General features: G+C 38.9%; 2 protein-coding genes across 4 annotated transcripts in view; one reads left to right on the top strand and one right to left on the bottom strand.

Annotated features, from left to right (window-relative positions):
• Positions 1–672: 672 nt before the first annotated feature.
• LOC131128153 (putative gluconokinase) lies at positions 673–4541 on the bottom strand. Of its 3 annotated transcripts, none has more exons than XM_058070749.2 (6): positions 4407–4541; positions 3200–3280; positions 2833–2863; positions 2666–2752; positions 1436–1479; positions 673–1150 (listed from the first exon to the last, which is right to left on the bottom strand). In XM_058070749.2, the coding sequence occupies exons 2-6, from the start codon at positions 3235–3237 to the stop codon at positions 769–771; spliced, it is 582 nt and encodes a 193-aa protein (XP_057926732.2). In that variant the 5' UTR covers positions 3238–3280; positions 4407–4541; the 3' UTR covers positions 673–768. The 3 variants fall into 3 exon arrangements, with proteins under 3 accessions (XP_057926732.2, XP_078645602.1, XP_078645603.1); XM_078789476.1 differs by having other exon boundaries at positions 4466–4484; XM_078789477.1 differs by lacking the exons at positions 2833–2863; positions 4407–4541 and having other exon boundaries at positions 3200–3242.
• Positions 4542–6225: 1684 nt separating this feature from the next.
• frmd3 (FERM domain containing 3) overlaps positions 6226–16970 on the top strand; it is a 62113-nt gene continuing 51368 nt past the window's right edge. Inside the window, exon 1 of the mRNA XM_078789475.1 lies at positions 6226–6590. Coding sequence (XP_078645601.1) covers positions 6486–6590 — 105 coding nt within the window. The 5' untranslated portion in view covers positions 6226–6485. The remainder of the gene's footprint in view (positions 6591–16970) is intronic.

Here is a 16970-nt window from a genome sequence, read left to right as displayed (position 1 = left end):
GGTATGCACGGGGAGAACAAGGTCGCTAATTAACCTAGCATGTTTTTGGAATGTGGGAGGAAACCGGAGTACCCGGAGAAAACCCACGCAAGATGGACGAGGGTGGAATCGAACTCAGGTCTCCTAGCTGTGAGGTCTGTGCGCTAACCACTCAACCACCGTGCAACCGAAATATTTATAATTCATTCATTCATTCATTTTCTACTGCTTTTTCGTCACGAGGGTCGCGGGGGGTGCTGGAGCCTATCCCAGCTGTCTTCAGGCCAGAGGACTGGACTACACCCTGTACTGGTGGCCAGCCAATCACAGGGCACATATAGACAAACAACCATTCACACTCACATTCATACCTATGGACAATTTGGAGTCGCTAATTAACCTAGCATGTTTTTGGAATGTGGGAGGAAACCGGAGAACCCGGAGAAAACCGGCAAAAACTTTTGGATGGTAACCAAAAAAAAACATGCTAACCGGGGCGGATGTTAACTGAGGTATGCACGGGGAGAACATGCAAACTCCACACAGAGATGGCCGAGGGTGGAATTGAACCCTGGTCTCCTAGCTGTGAGGTCTGAGCGCTAACCACTCGACCACCGTGCCGCCATATTTATAATTCTATATAAAAATAATTGATATAAAAATGTGAATGAAAATTTAAATACAGTACACCAGATAACTTTATTAGAAGAACAAAGTGTACAAAAACTAAATGCCCAATAAAGTTTTTCTCTTTTCATCCTTCTTCTATTCCTCTCCGCCTTTGTGCCTTTAGTTCTGAGAATTCTTGTGCTTCCTGAGGTGCATTTCCACCTCCATGGCCATGTCAGGTATGCTCCTCCTGACGTCCAGAAGAACCACATTCTCCTGCTCTTGAGGTGGCTCCAAAGCCTCGAACTGTGATTCCAGCAGATCTACCTTCATGTAGTGTCCCCTCCTGGCCACCATCCTTTGGTGTATGACATCGTAGGCTCCGTGCAGGAAGAGGAAGAAGACATCTGGAAGGGAGGTGGGACCCAGATGTCCTGGAGGTGAAGATGAAGCGGAAGAAAAGGAAGAGGGGAGGTCTTTGGAGCCATGGAGGAGGATGAATCTGTAGATGGGCTTCAAGGCGGAGCACGCCACCAGCGCATTGGAGCCTGAACGCCTTTCTCTATGTTGGAGAACATACACCTCCTTTAAGGTCACCTTCAAGAACCCATTTTCCACCAAGAGAAGATGTGGCTAGTCATTGCAAGCATCCACAGAAAGGAAGATGACATGTGAGGGGGTGTGTGAGGGGGGGGGGTGAGAAGATTGGGATAAAGATGTCTTTGAAGTCACGATTCCACGGCACACTTTCCCGCTACTTTCAATTTTCCTCGCCTCCCAAATTTCATCCTTTTTGATCATTCTGCTGCTCCTCCATCATCATCTTCTCCATCAAATGCGTTCGTACCTTTCTATGACGTCATGTAATCTTAGAAGCCAAGGGAATCGATCCTGAAAGTAAACAAAAGGCACATTCTTAAAATATAACAGTAGCAACAATGGAAAAATATGCAGTGATTTCTCAAGAATAAAGCCAAAATATTAAAGTGGTATAATATAAATGTATTTTGAATGTTATATTGGGCGGCACGGTGGATGAGTGGTTAGCGCGCAGACCTCACAGCCAGGAGACCAGGGTTCAATTCCACCCTCGGCCATCTCTGTGTGGAGTTTGCATGTTCTCCCCGTGCATACCTCAGTTAACATCCGCCCCAGTTAGCATGTTTTTTTTTTGGTTAACATCCAAAAATTTTTGCCAAAATTTTGCCTCTGTCTACTTTGCCTCTCGCTTGTCTACGGCGCGCAGGCCCCACAGCTAGGTGACCCTGGTTCAATTCCACCCTTGGCCATCTCTGTGTGGAGTTTGCATGTTCTCCCCGTGCATACCTCAGTTAACATCCACCCCGGTTAGCATGTTTTTTTTTTGGTTAACATCCAAAAATTTTTGCCGGTTTTCTCCGGGTTCTCCGGTTTCCTCCCACATTCCAAAAACATGCTAGGTTAATTAGCGACTCCAAATTGTCCATAGGTATGAATGTGAGTGTGAATGGTTGTTTGTCTATATGTGCCCTGTGATTGGCTGGCCACCAGTCCAGTGTGTACCCCGCCTCTCGCCCGAAGACAGCCGGGATAGGCTCCAGCACCCCCTTGTGAGGATAAACGGTAGAAAATGAATGAATGAATGTATTGGACAATATGGACTGCATGGTGGTCAAGTGATTAGCACGCAGGCCTCACAGCTAGGAAACCCAAGTTCAATTCCACCCTGTATTCCACGTGCATGCGTGGGTTTTCTCCGAGTACTCCGGTTTCCTCCCACATTCCAAAAACATGCTAGGTTAATTAGCGACTCCAAATTGTCCATAGGTATGAATGTGAGTGTGAATGGTTGTTTGTCTATATGTGCCCTGTGATTGGCTGGCCACCCTATTATCAACTTCTATCCCCACTATGTGACGGGACCACCAATATGCTTGACTCTAGACAGTAAATGTATATTGCTCTACAAGCTGTACACTGACTATTCTCAAGCTTGCTGGCTTTTGTGTGTTACTGTGCAGTTATAATACAGTAGCAATAATATTACAGTATATGAATGAGGTACATAGGCTGTCATGAACATTAAACTTGAATTGACCTGATCCGTGAGGGCTTCTCCTCGAGCCATTTTGGCCACGTTCTCCTCCGGGTGGAAGTTGTCCCCTTCGTGTAGAGGCCAGCCCAGCTGATGATGGGTACAAAAATACACGTAGAGTCAGGTTTAGGTGGTGTTGTGGTCAAAAAACGAGTACCGGTATGCATCACCTTTTCCGATAGGAAGGCTCCTAGAGAGCTTCTGCGTGAAGAAGACAAAACAATACTTGATATTATCATGGCATGTTTGCTTTTTCTTTGCCTTTTTTTTGCAACAACCGTGCAACATCCACAACTAGTCACCAAATGTGTAATATAAAGATTTCCTTTGAGGGGTCTAATATGACCTTAAAGTTCAATTTTTTATATACGGATGACGTTTATTGAGTAACTTCTAGCTCCAGCAATTAGACTTGACTTTGTATATTGTGTATTACTGAATATCCAATAAGTATAAGACTCATTTGATTACATGTGACTTCCATAATTGACACTAGCAAGTACACAAGTGTAAGATAAACACGTTGTGCACACATACTTCCCAGAGCCTGACACCCCCATGATGATGTAGATCATCCTGCAGTGGATGTGCAAACTGCTGCAGGGGCCTTTTTCAACTCTGAAAAATAATATTTACTTGTTATTCAATCAATATACAGTTATAGGACACATTAATTCGACAAGATGTTGGTTACTGAGCTTACCAAAAGATGAATTATGTTTTAAAGCAGGGTTCTCAAACACGCGGCCCGCGGGCCAAATGTGGCACGCAGGACACCAGTTTGAGGCCCCCGCCTTGATATGAAAGTTTAATGTTAGTTTGATATGGATGCTGTATGGTATCATGTACCCAGAAAAAATTATTACGTTTGATTAATGTTCATGTTAAAGGTTAAATAACTGTTAATAGTTATCCTCCCTATCCGTGTGGAAGTGGTAAGTTTTTGGCTATTTAAGTTTAAAGGAAATAACTTGAAGGCTACCGTTTAGGTCGCTAGCTCTCTAGTTTGCGAGTTAGCATGTGTCTCAAGACCCTGCAGTTGCGCAATATGTTGTAAATAAAAAGAGTATAAATGTGACTATAGTCGTGTTTAGTCATGTCTACAGGGCTCTAATAATGCTTTGTTCATTTTAATCTGAAAAACATAATTTGTCTACCCACCAACCAACTATATGTGGTTTCTTAAGTTTTTATTATTTGCTGTTTTATTATTATTATTATTATATTTATTTATTACTGATTAATTGATTTTCTTTATTCTTGATTTGTTTATTTATTTTTCATCTTATTTTGGACTGAATCTATTTGGACTGAATGGTCAGCCCCCCCCAGCCAAGGTCCGGAGTCCAAACGGACTCTAATATGAAACAGAGTCTACGCTTTGTTTACACTTTTTAAGATTGAATAACTTGCCTACATTGGTGAGTACTTCAAGTACCATCCAGATAATAGTGGAACAGTGTGTCAGTCACTCATTTCCTCAACACTTCCGGCAATTAACAGGTAAACCGGCAAAAAATACACAGGTGACTCAACAAATATACAATACGTGTAATACATTTACAATTTACTACAACAAAAATTTTCCTAGGCTTATTAAAATACACTTCTGGGAAGACACAAGATGTGAGCAACGGTCCAAACATCCACCAATATGGCTGCCTGACAGGAAGTATAGAAATGTAATACATTTACGATTAACAGCAACATAAAACCTAAATATATTAAACTCAAATGCACTTACTGTCAATGCCACGGGAATTGAACCGAATAAGGATGATAAGCGACTCCGTGAACACTCACCAACATGTTATTCTCGTACAATTTCACCTGCTTTACACGGTATTTGCTTTTCTGTCTAACAGGAAGTGGCAAAATAAAGGATGTCATTTCAATATAAAAGCCCAACTCCGTTACTCGTTTGCTACCTGTCTAACAGGAAGTGGCAAAATAAAGGATGTCATTTCAATATAAAAGCCCACCCAACTCACTCGTTTGCTACATGCTATAGTAAAAAGCTACGTCTGCGTTTTGACAACCAGTCACTCATTCCAGACTGGGCCAAGATAACATAAAACCACCTTTAAGGCATCACTACTTAAAATGGACCCATAGAATGTTTTCAGGTCAATATAATTAACGCTAAAATCGGTATTAAGCGCGAACAGAATGCATACTCCAAGCAAATGCAACGGAACTGTTCGCCATGTTGGTAAGCAAGCGAAGGGCTAAGCACAAATCGTCCTATGTAATCCCTTGTGCTGCGTTGAATAGTTTTTAAAATTGTTCTTACATGTAAACTGCTGCATATCCTGACCAATACAAGTACGTAAAATCATGGAAGTGGAATATTACGGCACATAAACACGAAAGTGCCTGTATCTGAAGCTCAATTGCTAGACAATTGATATTGACAGTGCACTGTATTGGGAGCCTGCTAACTAACATGGCGGCCAAGCCCGCCCACCATGTACTACGAAAGTCTATGGTGAGTTACTGTATCCTCATTGCTCTCAAATGTCTTTGGAAGCAACAAGCTAGTGTGGTTGAGACGTCGTCACTTTGCCCTTTTCCTTTTTATCGATTTAGTTATTTCTGGATTAGAAAAAAATAACCTAATTTTATTTGCTAAAACGCCAGAAACTGCAATTTAAATTTATATTATTATATATTATATTATTATATTATTATTTATTCTCATTATCTTAGTAGTATATTTATGTTCTGACATTCGTTTAACACTGTGGCTTAAAAACAAATAAATTCTATATTTATTTTTAATAAAATAACTTTGTATTGGAAGAATATTTACATTTTTTATTGGGAAAAAAACAGCATTGTCCTGACATTATTCTATAAACATTGTTAATTTTCTGTAAATATTATTATTATTAAAATTTATTAATATTATAATTTATGAATTATTGAAATAAAAAAAATGCTAAAATTACACTTGTGAAAATGTAATATTCTATAAATATTCTGACTTTTTTCTTTAATTATTTTTTTTCTTCCAGACGATATTTTTTAGCATTCAAATTAACAAAAATCTAATAAGATAATTATATGACAGAAATGAGGTCTCGCGGGATTTTGTATCTAATGAAGAGGTCGGTGTGTTGACTCATGCATAATTACATGGGGGGGGGGGGGGGGGGTCATTCCTACTAACCGACGTCAATGTGACGCCACACGTGACCAATGGCATCATTTGGGTGTGCAGGGGCCCTTTAAACCGGATCTTTGTCCTGACATTCTATTAACATTATTAATTTTCTGTAAAAATTATTAAAATAAAAAAAATGTTAAAATTACACTTGTGAAAATGTAATATTCTATGAATATTTTGACTTTTTTCTTTAATTATTTTTTTTTCTTCCAGACGATATTTTTTAGCATTCAAATTATCAAAAATGATCAAAAAGATAAATGTGACAGAAATGAGGTCTCGCGGGATTTTGTATCTAATGAAGAGGTCGGTGTGTTGACATACATCATTACCTGGGGGGGTAAGGGGGAGGGGGTCATTCCTACTAACCGACGTCAATGTGACGCCACACGTGACCAATGGCATCATTTGGGTGTGCAGGGGCCCTTTAAACCGGATCTGGAGAACCCAGCTTAGCGAGAGAGGGATCGACTCCATGCCGTCCATATCGCGCGAATGTGGTCAGACATGCCGCTTCCTTCCATACTCCCTCTCCACCACCCACCCATCCGTCCTTTCATCCCTAGACTCGTACGCGCCTGCGTGATTCCCGCGTGGCCGTGGACGCGGTGACATGCTGCGGGCAGCTTCGCGTCAGAGCACACCGAGCCGAGGATGAAAATGCTCCGATTCCGCAGTCCCAGCATCCGCTCCTTGGACCAGGAGATCCTGTGCACCATCCGACTTCTGGACGACTCCGAGATCTCCTGCAGCATCCAGGTTCATGTCATCATGTGCTTTTTACATCACGTGACTTTGCTTGGATGGAGATGTTCAGCGCTAAGCGTCTGTGTGAAATGCAAAATGGCATAAAGAGAGGATGCGGGGCATGTGGTTTTTGCAGCATGGTGCGTTGTGCACATGCGTGTGTTTTTTTTGTGGCAGAGAACACAATGCAGAGAAGTTAGGGAGGAACTTTCCCTCCAAGCGTAGGGAAGGATGGAGCTCCATGGGTGTGGTGGAAGTGATGGTATAGTGATGGCTTGTCACTGTGGACTGTAATCAGTCAAAACAGCTTATTATTATTATTATAATAATAATAATAATTATTATTATTATTATTATTATTATTATTATTATTATTATTATTATTATTATTATTATTATTATTATTATTATTAACTGGCTCTTATGTTGTTTTTGGATGTCAAAAACGCACCCAGGCAGTGGCTTGTTATTATGATATGGACTGCAATCAGTCAAAATGAGGCAAAATTAGCTTTTGTGTTTTTTTTTTAGGTCAAAATGTGCATTCAGGTGACAGCTTGTTGTTATTATTATTAATTATTATTATTATTATTATTAACTTTAATTAACTTTATTATGAAATGACATTTTATGTTGTTTTTGGATGTCAAAAACGCACTCAGGCAGTGGCTTGTTATTATTATATGGACAACAAACAGTCAAAATGAGGCAAAATTAGCTTTTTTTTAGCCAAATAAATTCAAATTCAAGCAGAAATGACATTTTATGTTGTTTTTGGATGTAAAAAAATAGGTAAGAATCAGTCAAAATGAGGCAAAATTGGCTCTTATGTTGTTTTTGTATGTCAAAAACGCACTCAGACAGTGGCTTGTTATTATTATATGGACTGCAATCAGTCAAAATGAGGCAAAATTAGCTTTTTTTTTAGCCAAATAAATTCAAATTCAAGCAGAAATGACATTTTATGTTGTTTTTGGATGTAAAAAAATAGGTAAGAATCAGTCAAAATGAGGCAAAATTGGCTCTTATGTTGTTTTTGGAGGTCAAAATGTGCATTCAAGTGACAGCTTGTTATTATTATTATTATTAATTATTATTATTATTAACTGGCTCTTATGTTGTTTTTGAATGTCAAAAACGCACTCAGGCAGTGGCTTGTTATTATGATATGGACTGCAATCAGTCAAAATGAGGCAAAATTAGCTTTTTTTTTTAGCCAAATAAATTCAAATTCAAGCAGAAATTACATTTTATGTTGTTTTTGGATGGAAAAAAATAGGTAAGAATCAGTCAAAATGAGGCAAAATTGGCTCTTATGTTGTTTTTGGAGGTCAAAATGTGCATTCAGGTGACAGCTTGTTATTATTATTATTATTATTATTATTATTAACTGGCTCTTATGTTGTTTTTGTATGTCAAAAACGCACTCAGGCAGTGGCTTGTTATTATGATATGGACTGCAATCAGTCAAAATGAGGCAAAATTAGCTTTTTTTTTAGCCAAATAAATTCAAATTCAAGCAGAAATTACATTTTATGTTGTTTTTGGATGTAAAAAAATAAGTAAGAATCAGTCAAAATGAGGCGAAATTGGCTCTTATGTTGTTTTTGTATGTCAAAAACGCACTCAGACAGTGGCTTGTTATTATTATATGGACTGCAATCAGTCAAAATGAGGCAAAATTAGCTTTTTTTTTAGCCAAATAAATTCTAATTCAAGCAGAAATGACATTTTATGTTGTTTTTGGATGGAAAAAAATAGGTAAGAATCAGTCAAAATGAGGCAAAATTGGCTCTTATGTTGTTTTTGGAGGTCAAAATGTGCATTCAAGTGACAGCTTGTTATTATTATTATTATTAATTATTATTATTATTAACTGGCTCTTATGTTGTTTTTGTATGTCAAAAACGCACTCAGGCAGTGGCTTGTTATTATGATATGGACTGCAATCAGTCAAAATGAGGCAAAATTAGCTTTTTTTTTTAGCCAAATAAATTCAAATTCAATGAGAAATTACATTTTATGTTGTTTTTGGATGCAAAAAAATTGGTAAGAATCAGTCAAAATGAGGCAAAATTAGCTTATGTGTTGTTTTTGGAGGTCAAAATGTGCATTCAGGTGACAGCTTGTTATTATTATGGACAGCAATCAGCCCAAATAAATTCAAATTAAAGCAGAAATTACATTTTATGTTGTTTTTGAATGTAAAAAAATAAGTAAGAATCAGTCAAAATGAGGCGAAATTGGCTTTTTTTTATCCAAATAAATTCAAATTCAAGCAGAATTTTTTTTTTATGTTGCTTTTGGATATAAAAAATGCACTCTTGCAACAGCTTGTTATTATTATCGACTGCAATCAGTCCAAATAAATTGAAATTCAAGCAAAAATTACATTTTATGATGTTTTTGTATGTAAAAAAAATAGGTAAGAATCAGTCAAAATGAGGCAAAATTGGCTCTTATGTTGTTTTTGAATGTCAAAAACGCACTTAGGCAGTGGCTTGTTATTATGATATGGACTGCAATCAGTCAAAATGAGGCAAAATTAGCTTTTTTTTTAGCCAAATAAATTCAAATTCAATGAGAAATTACATTTTATGTTGTTTTTGGATGCAAAAAAATTGGTAAGAATCAGTCAAAATGAGGCAAAATTAACTTATGTGTTGTTTTTGGAGGTCAAAATGTGCATTCAGGTGACAGCTTGTTATTATTATGGACTGCAATCAGCCCAAATAAATTCAAATTCAAGCAGAAATTACATTTTATGTTGTTTTTGGATGTAAAAAATGCACTCTTGCAATAACATTTGGCCCGCGGGCCGCATGTTTGAGACCCCTGCTTTAAAACATTGTCTGTAGTTATAGTAGTTATAGTTGTAGTTATATATTGTCTGGGTTTTAGTGGAATGGATCGATTCTATTCAATCTAGTGAAGTTATCTTCCATCCGTCCCCAGTGGATGCATCCACTCACTTCCTGTCCACTTGGCTGCACGTCAGGTTGCTTGAGGGGGTTTTAAAAAGTAGAAAAAGCCAATCAGGTTTGTGCAAAAGTACCAACGGAGAGGCGTAATCAGTCCCTAGGATGCCAGCGGAAGTCTCAGAGGACCCATCTAATCTACTTCTGCACTTAGTGATCTTACTGCGTTAATTCAATTCCTCAAATAACGTCAACAGTTTACACCTAAACTGCTGCTGGCTCCATCTTGGTTTCATTGGAACCTCACTGACTTCACGGTGCTGCACGGTGGACGAGTGGTTAGCCGCAGACCTCACAACAAGGAGACCCGAGTTCAATTCCACCATCGGCCATCTCTGTGTGGAGTTTGCATGTTCTTCCCGTGCATACCTCAGTTAACATCCGCCCCGGTTAGCATGTTTTTTTTGGTTAACATCCAAATATTTTTGCCAAAATTTTGCCTCCGTCTACCTTGCCTCTCGCTTGTCTACGGCACGCAAGCCCCACAGCTAGGTGACCCGAGTTCAATTCCACTATCGGCCATCTCTGTGTGGAGTTTGCATGTTCTCCCCGTGCATACCTCAGTTAACATCCGCCCCGGTTAGCATGTTTTTTTTGGTTAACATCCAAATATTTTTGCCAAAATTTTGCCACCGTCTACCTTGCCTCTCGCTTGTCTACGGCGCGCAAGCCCCACAGCTAGGTGACCCGAGTTCAATTCCACTATCGGCCATCTCTGTGTGGAGTTTGCATGTTCTCCCCGTGCATACCTCAGTTAACATTCGCCCCGGTTAGCATGTTTTTTTTGTTAACATCCAAAAATTTTTGTCAAAATTTTGCCTCGGTCTATCTTGCCTCTCGCTTGTCTACGGCAAGCAGGCCCCACAGCTAGGTGACCCGGGTTCAATTCCACACTCGGCCATCTCTGTGTGGAGTTTGCATGTTCTCCCCGTGCATACCTCAGTTAACATCCGCCCCGGTTAGCATGTTTTTTTTGGTTAACATCCAAATATTTTTGCCAAAATTTTGCCACCGTCTACCTTGCCTCTCGCTTGTCTACGGCGCGCAAGCCCCACAGCTAGGTGACCCGAGTTCAATTCCACTATCGGCCATCTCTGTGTGGAGTTTGCATGTTCTCCCCGTGCATACCTCAGTTAACATCCGCCCCGGTTAGCATGTTTTTTTTGGTTAACATCCAAAATTTTTTGTCAAAATTTTGCCTCAGTCTATCTTGCCTCTCGCTTGTCTACGGCGAGCAGGCCCCACAGCTAGGAGACCCGGGTTCAATTCCACCCTCGGCCATCTCTGTGTGGAGTTTGCATGTTCTCCCCGTGCATACCTCAGTTAACATTTGCCCCGTTTTTTTTTGGTTAACATCCAAAAAATTTTGTCAAAATTTTGCCCCGTCTACCTTGCCTCTTGCTTGTCTACGGCGCGCAGGCCCCACAGCTAGGTGACCCGGGTTCAATTCCACCCTCGGCCATCTCTGTGTGGAGTTTGCATGTTCTCCTCCGGTTTCCTCCCACATTCCAAAAACATGCTAGGTTAATTAGCGACTTCAAATTGTCCATAGGTATGAATGTGAGTGTGAATGGTTGTTTGTCTATATGTGCCCTGTGATTGGCTGGCCACCAGTCCAGGGTGTACCGATGGCTGCTGTGTAGATGCTATATAAATATATGTAGTGACAGCCCATAACAATACATTTCCCGTGTTTCTTCCCGTGTTTCTTCCACATACATGCATGTTCTCCACATGTGCGTGCTGGTGCCTCAGAGAGCACAAAAGCGTGTTCGAGTCAGCGTCATCAGTACTCAACATGAAGTAAAGCCTGAAGTGTGAATCAGTGCACGATAGAATAGAAATGGACGTTTATATATTTCTAGCTGACTGCCCTTTTTCCGTGGCGTTTTTTTTTTTTTTTAATGGCTTTGTGTTTCCGAGTGCTGTGTTTATGTGCTCCGTTGTGCATATTTCATGACCTCCTCTTGCTACACGTCCACAACTGCACTTCTTCCCTTTCCTTCCACCTTTTTCTCCTTCTTTGTGTGCACCGTGTGCCTTAATGTGGGTCAGCACGTTTTTTTTTTAAATGTTGTCAAAAGCTTAAAAACCCTTTAGGATGCAATTTTCATTCATTTTAAATAAGCATCACACGTGCTACAATCGTGTACTGGAAGTGTGTTGTTCGATGCTGGGCAGGTTTTTGATTAGGCCACTTCAAGGTCTTCATTTAGTTTTTCGTCAGTCATTCAGAGGTGGATTTTTTTTGCAGAATTCAGGGTTCAATTTATCACAGCAAGTCACTAAAAAGTTTTTTCTCATCATTTTCCCCAAAACAAAACAGCCCCAGACCATCACACTACCACCACCATATTTTACTGTTGTTATGATGGTATTTTTCTGTTACTTTTACACCAAAAAGTTTTTCTCATCATTTTCCCAAAAGTATTGGGGATCATCAAATGTTAGCCAATGTAAACCATTAAGGTCCTGAAGCAGCAAAACAGCCCCAGACCATCACACTACCACCGCCATATTTTACTGTTGTTATGATGTTATTTTTCTGTTACTTTTACACCAAAAAGTTTTTCTCATCATTTTCCCAAAAGTATTGGTGATCATCAAATGTTAGCCAATGTAAACCATTAAGGTCCCGAAGCAGCAAAACAGCCCCAGACCATCACACTACCACCACCATATTTTACTGTTGTTATGATGTTATTTTTCTGTTACTTTTACACCAAAAGGTTTTTCTCATCATTTTCCCAAAAGTATTGGGGATCATCAAATGTTAGCCAATGTAAACCATTAAGGTCCCGAAGCAGCAAAACAGCCCCAGACCATCACAATACCACCACCATATTTTACTGTCGTTATGATGTTATTTTTCTGTTACTTTTACACCAAAAAGTTTTTCTCATCATTTTCCCAAAAGTATTGGGGATCATCAAATGTTAGCCAATGTAAACCATTAAGGTCCTAAAGCAGCAAAACAGCCCCAGACCATCACACTACCACCACCATATTTTACTGTTGTTATGATGTTATTTTTCTGTTACTTTTACACCAAAAAGTTTTTCTCATCATTTTCCCAAAAGTATTGGGGATCATCAAATGTTAGCCAATGTAAACCATTATGGTCCTGAAGCAGCAAAACAGCCCCAGACCATCACACTACCACCACCATATTTTACTGTTGTTATGATGTTATTTTTCTGTTACTTTTACACCAAAAAAAATGTATCATTTTCCCAAAAGTATTCGGGATCATCAAACAAATGTAAATGTTAGCCAATGTTAACCATTAAGGTCCTGAAGCAGCAAAACAGCCCCAGACCATCACACTACCACCACCATATTTTACTGTTGTTATGATGTTATTTTCTGTTACTTTAACACCAAAAAAAAATCATCATTTTCCCAGAGGTATTGGGGATCATCAAACAAATGTAAATGTTAGCCAATGTTAACCATTAAGGTCCTGAAGCAGCAAAACAGCCCCAGACCATCACACTACCACCGCCATATTTTACTGTTGTTATGATGTTATTTTTCTGTTACTTTAACACCAAAAAAAATCATCATTTTCCCAGAGGTATTGGGGATCATCAAACAAATGTAAATGTTAGCCAATGTTAACCATTAAGGTCCTGAAGCAGCAAAACAGCCCCAGACCATCACACTACCACCACCATATTTTACTGTTGTTATGTTATTTGTCTGTTACTTTTACACCAAAAAAAAATCATCATTTTCCCAGAGTTAACCATTAAGGTCCTGAAGCAGCAAAACAGCCCCAGACCATCACACTACCACCACAATATTTTACTGTTGTTATGTTATTTGTCTGTTACTTTTACACCAAAAAAATTTTTCTCATCATTTTCCCAAGACCTTAAACCTTCATTTAGAAAGACAATTTTGCATGATTTTGAAAAAAAATCATAGAATTTATGGAATTTGTGAATTTATATTTTTGCCTTTCAGTTTTGTGAACTGAATAAATTTCTTTTAAATAAATTTGTTTTAAAAACATCAAATTATGATGAAACGTTCACGGAATTAAAAAATCCTAAGCAAAGTGCATGACTTTTTTTTTTTTATTCAGTTTGTTAAAATACAGTGTTTGTAAAAAGTCAGTTCATAAACATTCAGTGTGAAAAATATTCAGTGCAAATAATTTTTTCATAAACATGATGTGCAGGTGTACCGCATAAAACGTTTAAAACCATATTTTAACAAACTGAATAAAAAAAAAAACACGCACTGGAATTGAAATGGAATGCACTGGAATTTTTTATTCTGTGAACATTTCATCATAATTTTACGTTAAAAAAAAATTTCAGTTCATAAAACAGAAAAGGAAAAAAACTCACAAATTCTATGCATTACAACAATTGTTTTATTTTTTTTCAAAATCATGTAAAATTGTCTTTTTAAATGAAGGTCTAACGCTGTGGACAATACTAAATAAAATAAAAAAAAATCACTACACATCTTGAAATATTAATATTAAAATATTAATGTATAAATGTATATATTAATATATTTAAAAAAAAAAAGAAAAAAATTGTGCTGTTTATTGAACTAACAAAGCATCCAAGTGGCATTGAATGCAGCATGGGTGTGTGTGTGAGAAGGTGCGGGAATGATAAGTAGAGATCAATACAAACCCGACCTCCTCCACCCTCCAGGCTGTGTGTGCTCCTCCTTCACTGTGCATCCTTTCCTCCATTCATCTCTTACTCCTCCTTTTCACGTTGCTTCACCTTTTTGAACAACTTTTCTCATATTCTCTCTCGTCTACATGCAGCTTATCTGTCCCCGCCGCTCTGTGACACATCATGTATAATTAACACGGATCAGTGTTCTTCGTGCGGTGGACACCCGTCAGCTGTCGGCGGTGCTCTGCGTGTGTGGATGGGAGGGTGACGGTGGGGGTGCTGTATACGACAGAGGTGTCCAAACCTTTTCCAGCAATGTTTCAGATCAGCCAATGTTAACCATTAAGGTCCTGACGCAGCAAAACAGCCCCAGACTATCACACTACCACCACCATATTTTACTGTTGTTATGATGTTATTTTTCTGTTACTTTTACACCCAAAAATTTTTCTCATCGTTTTCCTAAAGGTATTGGGGATCATCAAATGTTAGCCAATGTTAACCATTAAGGTTCTGAAGCAGCAAAACAGCCCCAGACCATCACACTACCACCGCCATATTTTGTTATAATGTTATTTTCTGTTACTTTTACACCAAAAAGTTTTTTCTCATCATTTTCCCAAAAGTATTGGGGATCATCAAATGTTAGCCAACGTTAACCATTAAGGTCCTGGAGCAGGAAAACAGGCCCAGACCATCACACTACCACCACCATATTTTACTGTTGTTGTGATGTTATTTTCTGTTACTTTTACACCAAAAAGTTTTTTCTCATCATTTTCCCAAAAGTATTCGGGATCATCAAACAAATGTAAATGTTAGCCAATGTTAACCATTAAGGTCCTGAAGCAGCAAAACAGCCCCAGACCATCACACTACCACCACCATATTTTACTGTTGTTATGATGTTATTTTTATGTTACTTTTACACCAAAAAGTTTTTTCTCATCATTTTCCCAAAAGTATTCGGGATCATCAAATGTTAGCCAATGTTAACCATTAAGGTCCTGAAGCAGCAAAACAGCCCCAGACCATCACACTACCACCACCATATTTTACTGTTGTTATTTTTCTGTTACTTTTACACCAAAAAGTTAAACGTTTTCTCATTTTCCCAAAGGTCTTGGGGAATCATCAAGATGATTTCTGGCAAAATTGACACAAGCCATAATGTTCTTTTTGTTCAGCAGTGGTTTCGGTCTGGGAACTGAGGCAAGTTGATGTGGGGTCTTTTGTGACCTCCCGGATGATTCGTCTCTGCGCTGTTTGGATCATTTTGGTTGGCTGACCATTCCTAGGAAAGTTCACCACTGTTCCATGTTTTTACCATTCATGGATAATGGCTCTCACTGTGGTTGGCTGGAGTCCCAAAGCTTTAGAAATGGCTTGTAACCTTTTCCAATCTCAATTAATCTCAGTTAAATTATGTTTTAATAGGGGGGAAATCACATCTTCACACAGGGCTGTGTAATTTCTTAGCATATTTTATAAAAGTGGTGCCTGCGTCCTGCCTTTTTTAGCATGTGGCCCTCGCCTAATCAATACACAATTGATCTACAGCAACTTAATAATGACTTTTATGAGACATTTGTAAGCGTGTGCAGCCGTGTTACTAAGATATATAGCTCAGAAAGCGACGTTCTCGTAACATGTTTTGAGTAAGTTAAAAATAGCCACTGCCGTTTCTATTCCCGTCTTGCTGACTCGCCGGCGTCTCCTTGATGCTCATCAATTAAAGAGTCGTAATCTATTTTCTGACTTTTACTCGCCACCGAGCGGAAGCAGAAAGATTAGATTGCATTATACAGAGCGATGAGAAATAGCTTAGAAAGACGAGATGATACGCGCTATAAATGTAAAAAAAAAAGCATCTCCTATGCACATTAAATCAAAAGACATGAAAGTTGACTCCTACACAGGAAGTTGGGGGGCATCCAGGAGGAAGTGTGTATGCTGTACAGTGGTGGGGCGGGTCGCTGACTCATGGAAACAACCAAGCACATGATTGGCACTAGGAATTAGTTCTACACTTGATTGCTATTCAGGCTCTTTCTCAAGGACTCGTTAGCAATCACATGTTGAAGGTCAGCATCTTCAGCACCTAGGTCAGTTCCTGTTGGTTGCTTCAATAAAATACACAATACAATCACATCATTATGCAGTACTGCAATACTGCAACTATTCCTAGTCCTACTGCATTATTATTCATAGTTATTAATGATACCAATAACATTAATTATATGACACAGATGTTGAAGTTGTGCCTTATTGTGACTTATTTATGGTCATTTTGTCTGTTATACAAGGTGGCAATTATCATTAATAACCGGCGGGAGGAGTGATCGGATTCTGTGTAATACTTATGGTGCATGAGCGAGCACACTGTGGGCTTTGCGGGTCGTTTTGAATCATTTGGGTTGTTTCTTCTACGCGAGGTGGCAGCTGTCACTAATAACTGGCGAGAGGAGCGACTGAATGAATTACATGACTCGCCTACATTGTATGCAGGCATGTGCTTGTGCACGAGTAAGCTTACCGTGGGCTATTTTCCAGCGTGCCTGTCTGTTTCTGATATTCAATTTTGGCGATTATCATTAATAACTGGCAGGAGGAGCGATGTATTCAGTATAACAGTGTAACAACACTTGTGCTGCATGAGTATGCTATTGTGCATGAGTGAGTTTTGCGGGTTATTTTGAGTGTTTGGATTATTGTAATATGCAAGGTGGTTGTCATCATTAATAACTGGCAGGAGGAACACATATGCT

Source organism: Doryrhamphus excisus, linkage group LG3 (genome assembly GCF_037039965.1).
Source record: "Doryrhamphus excisus strain RoL-2023G ecotype Guam linkage group LG3, RoL_Dexc_Guam_v1.1, whole genome shotgun sequence".
Classification (NCBI taxonomy): domain Eukaryota; kingdom Metazoa; phylum Chordata; class Actinopteri; order Syngnathiformes; family Syngnathidae; genus Doryrhamphus; species Doryrhamphus excisus.
Note: the sequence above shows the minus strand (reverse complement) of the source record. Positions and strands in the feature narration are given on the sequence as shown.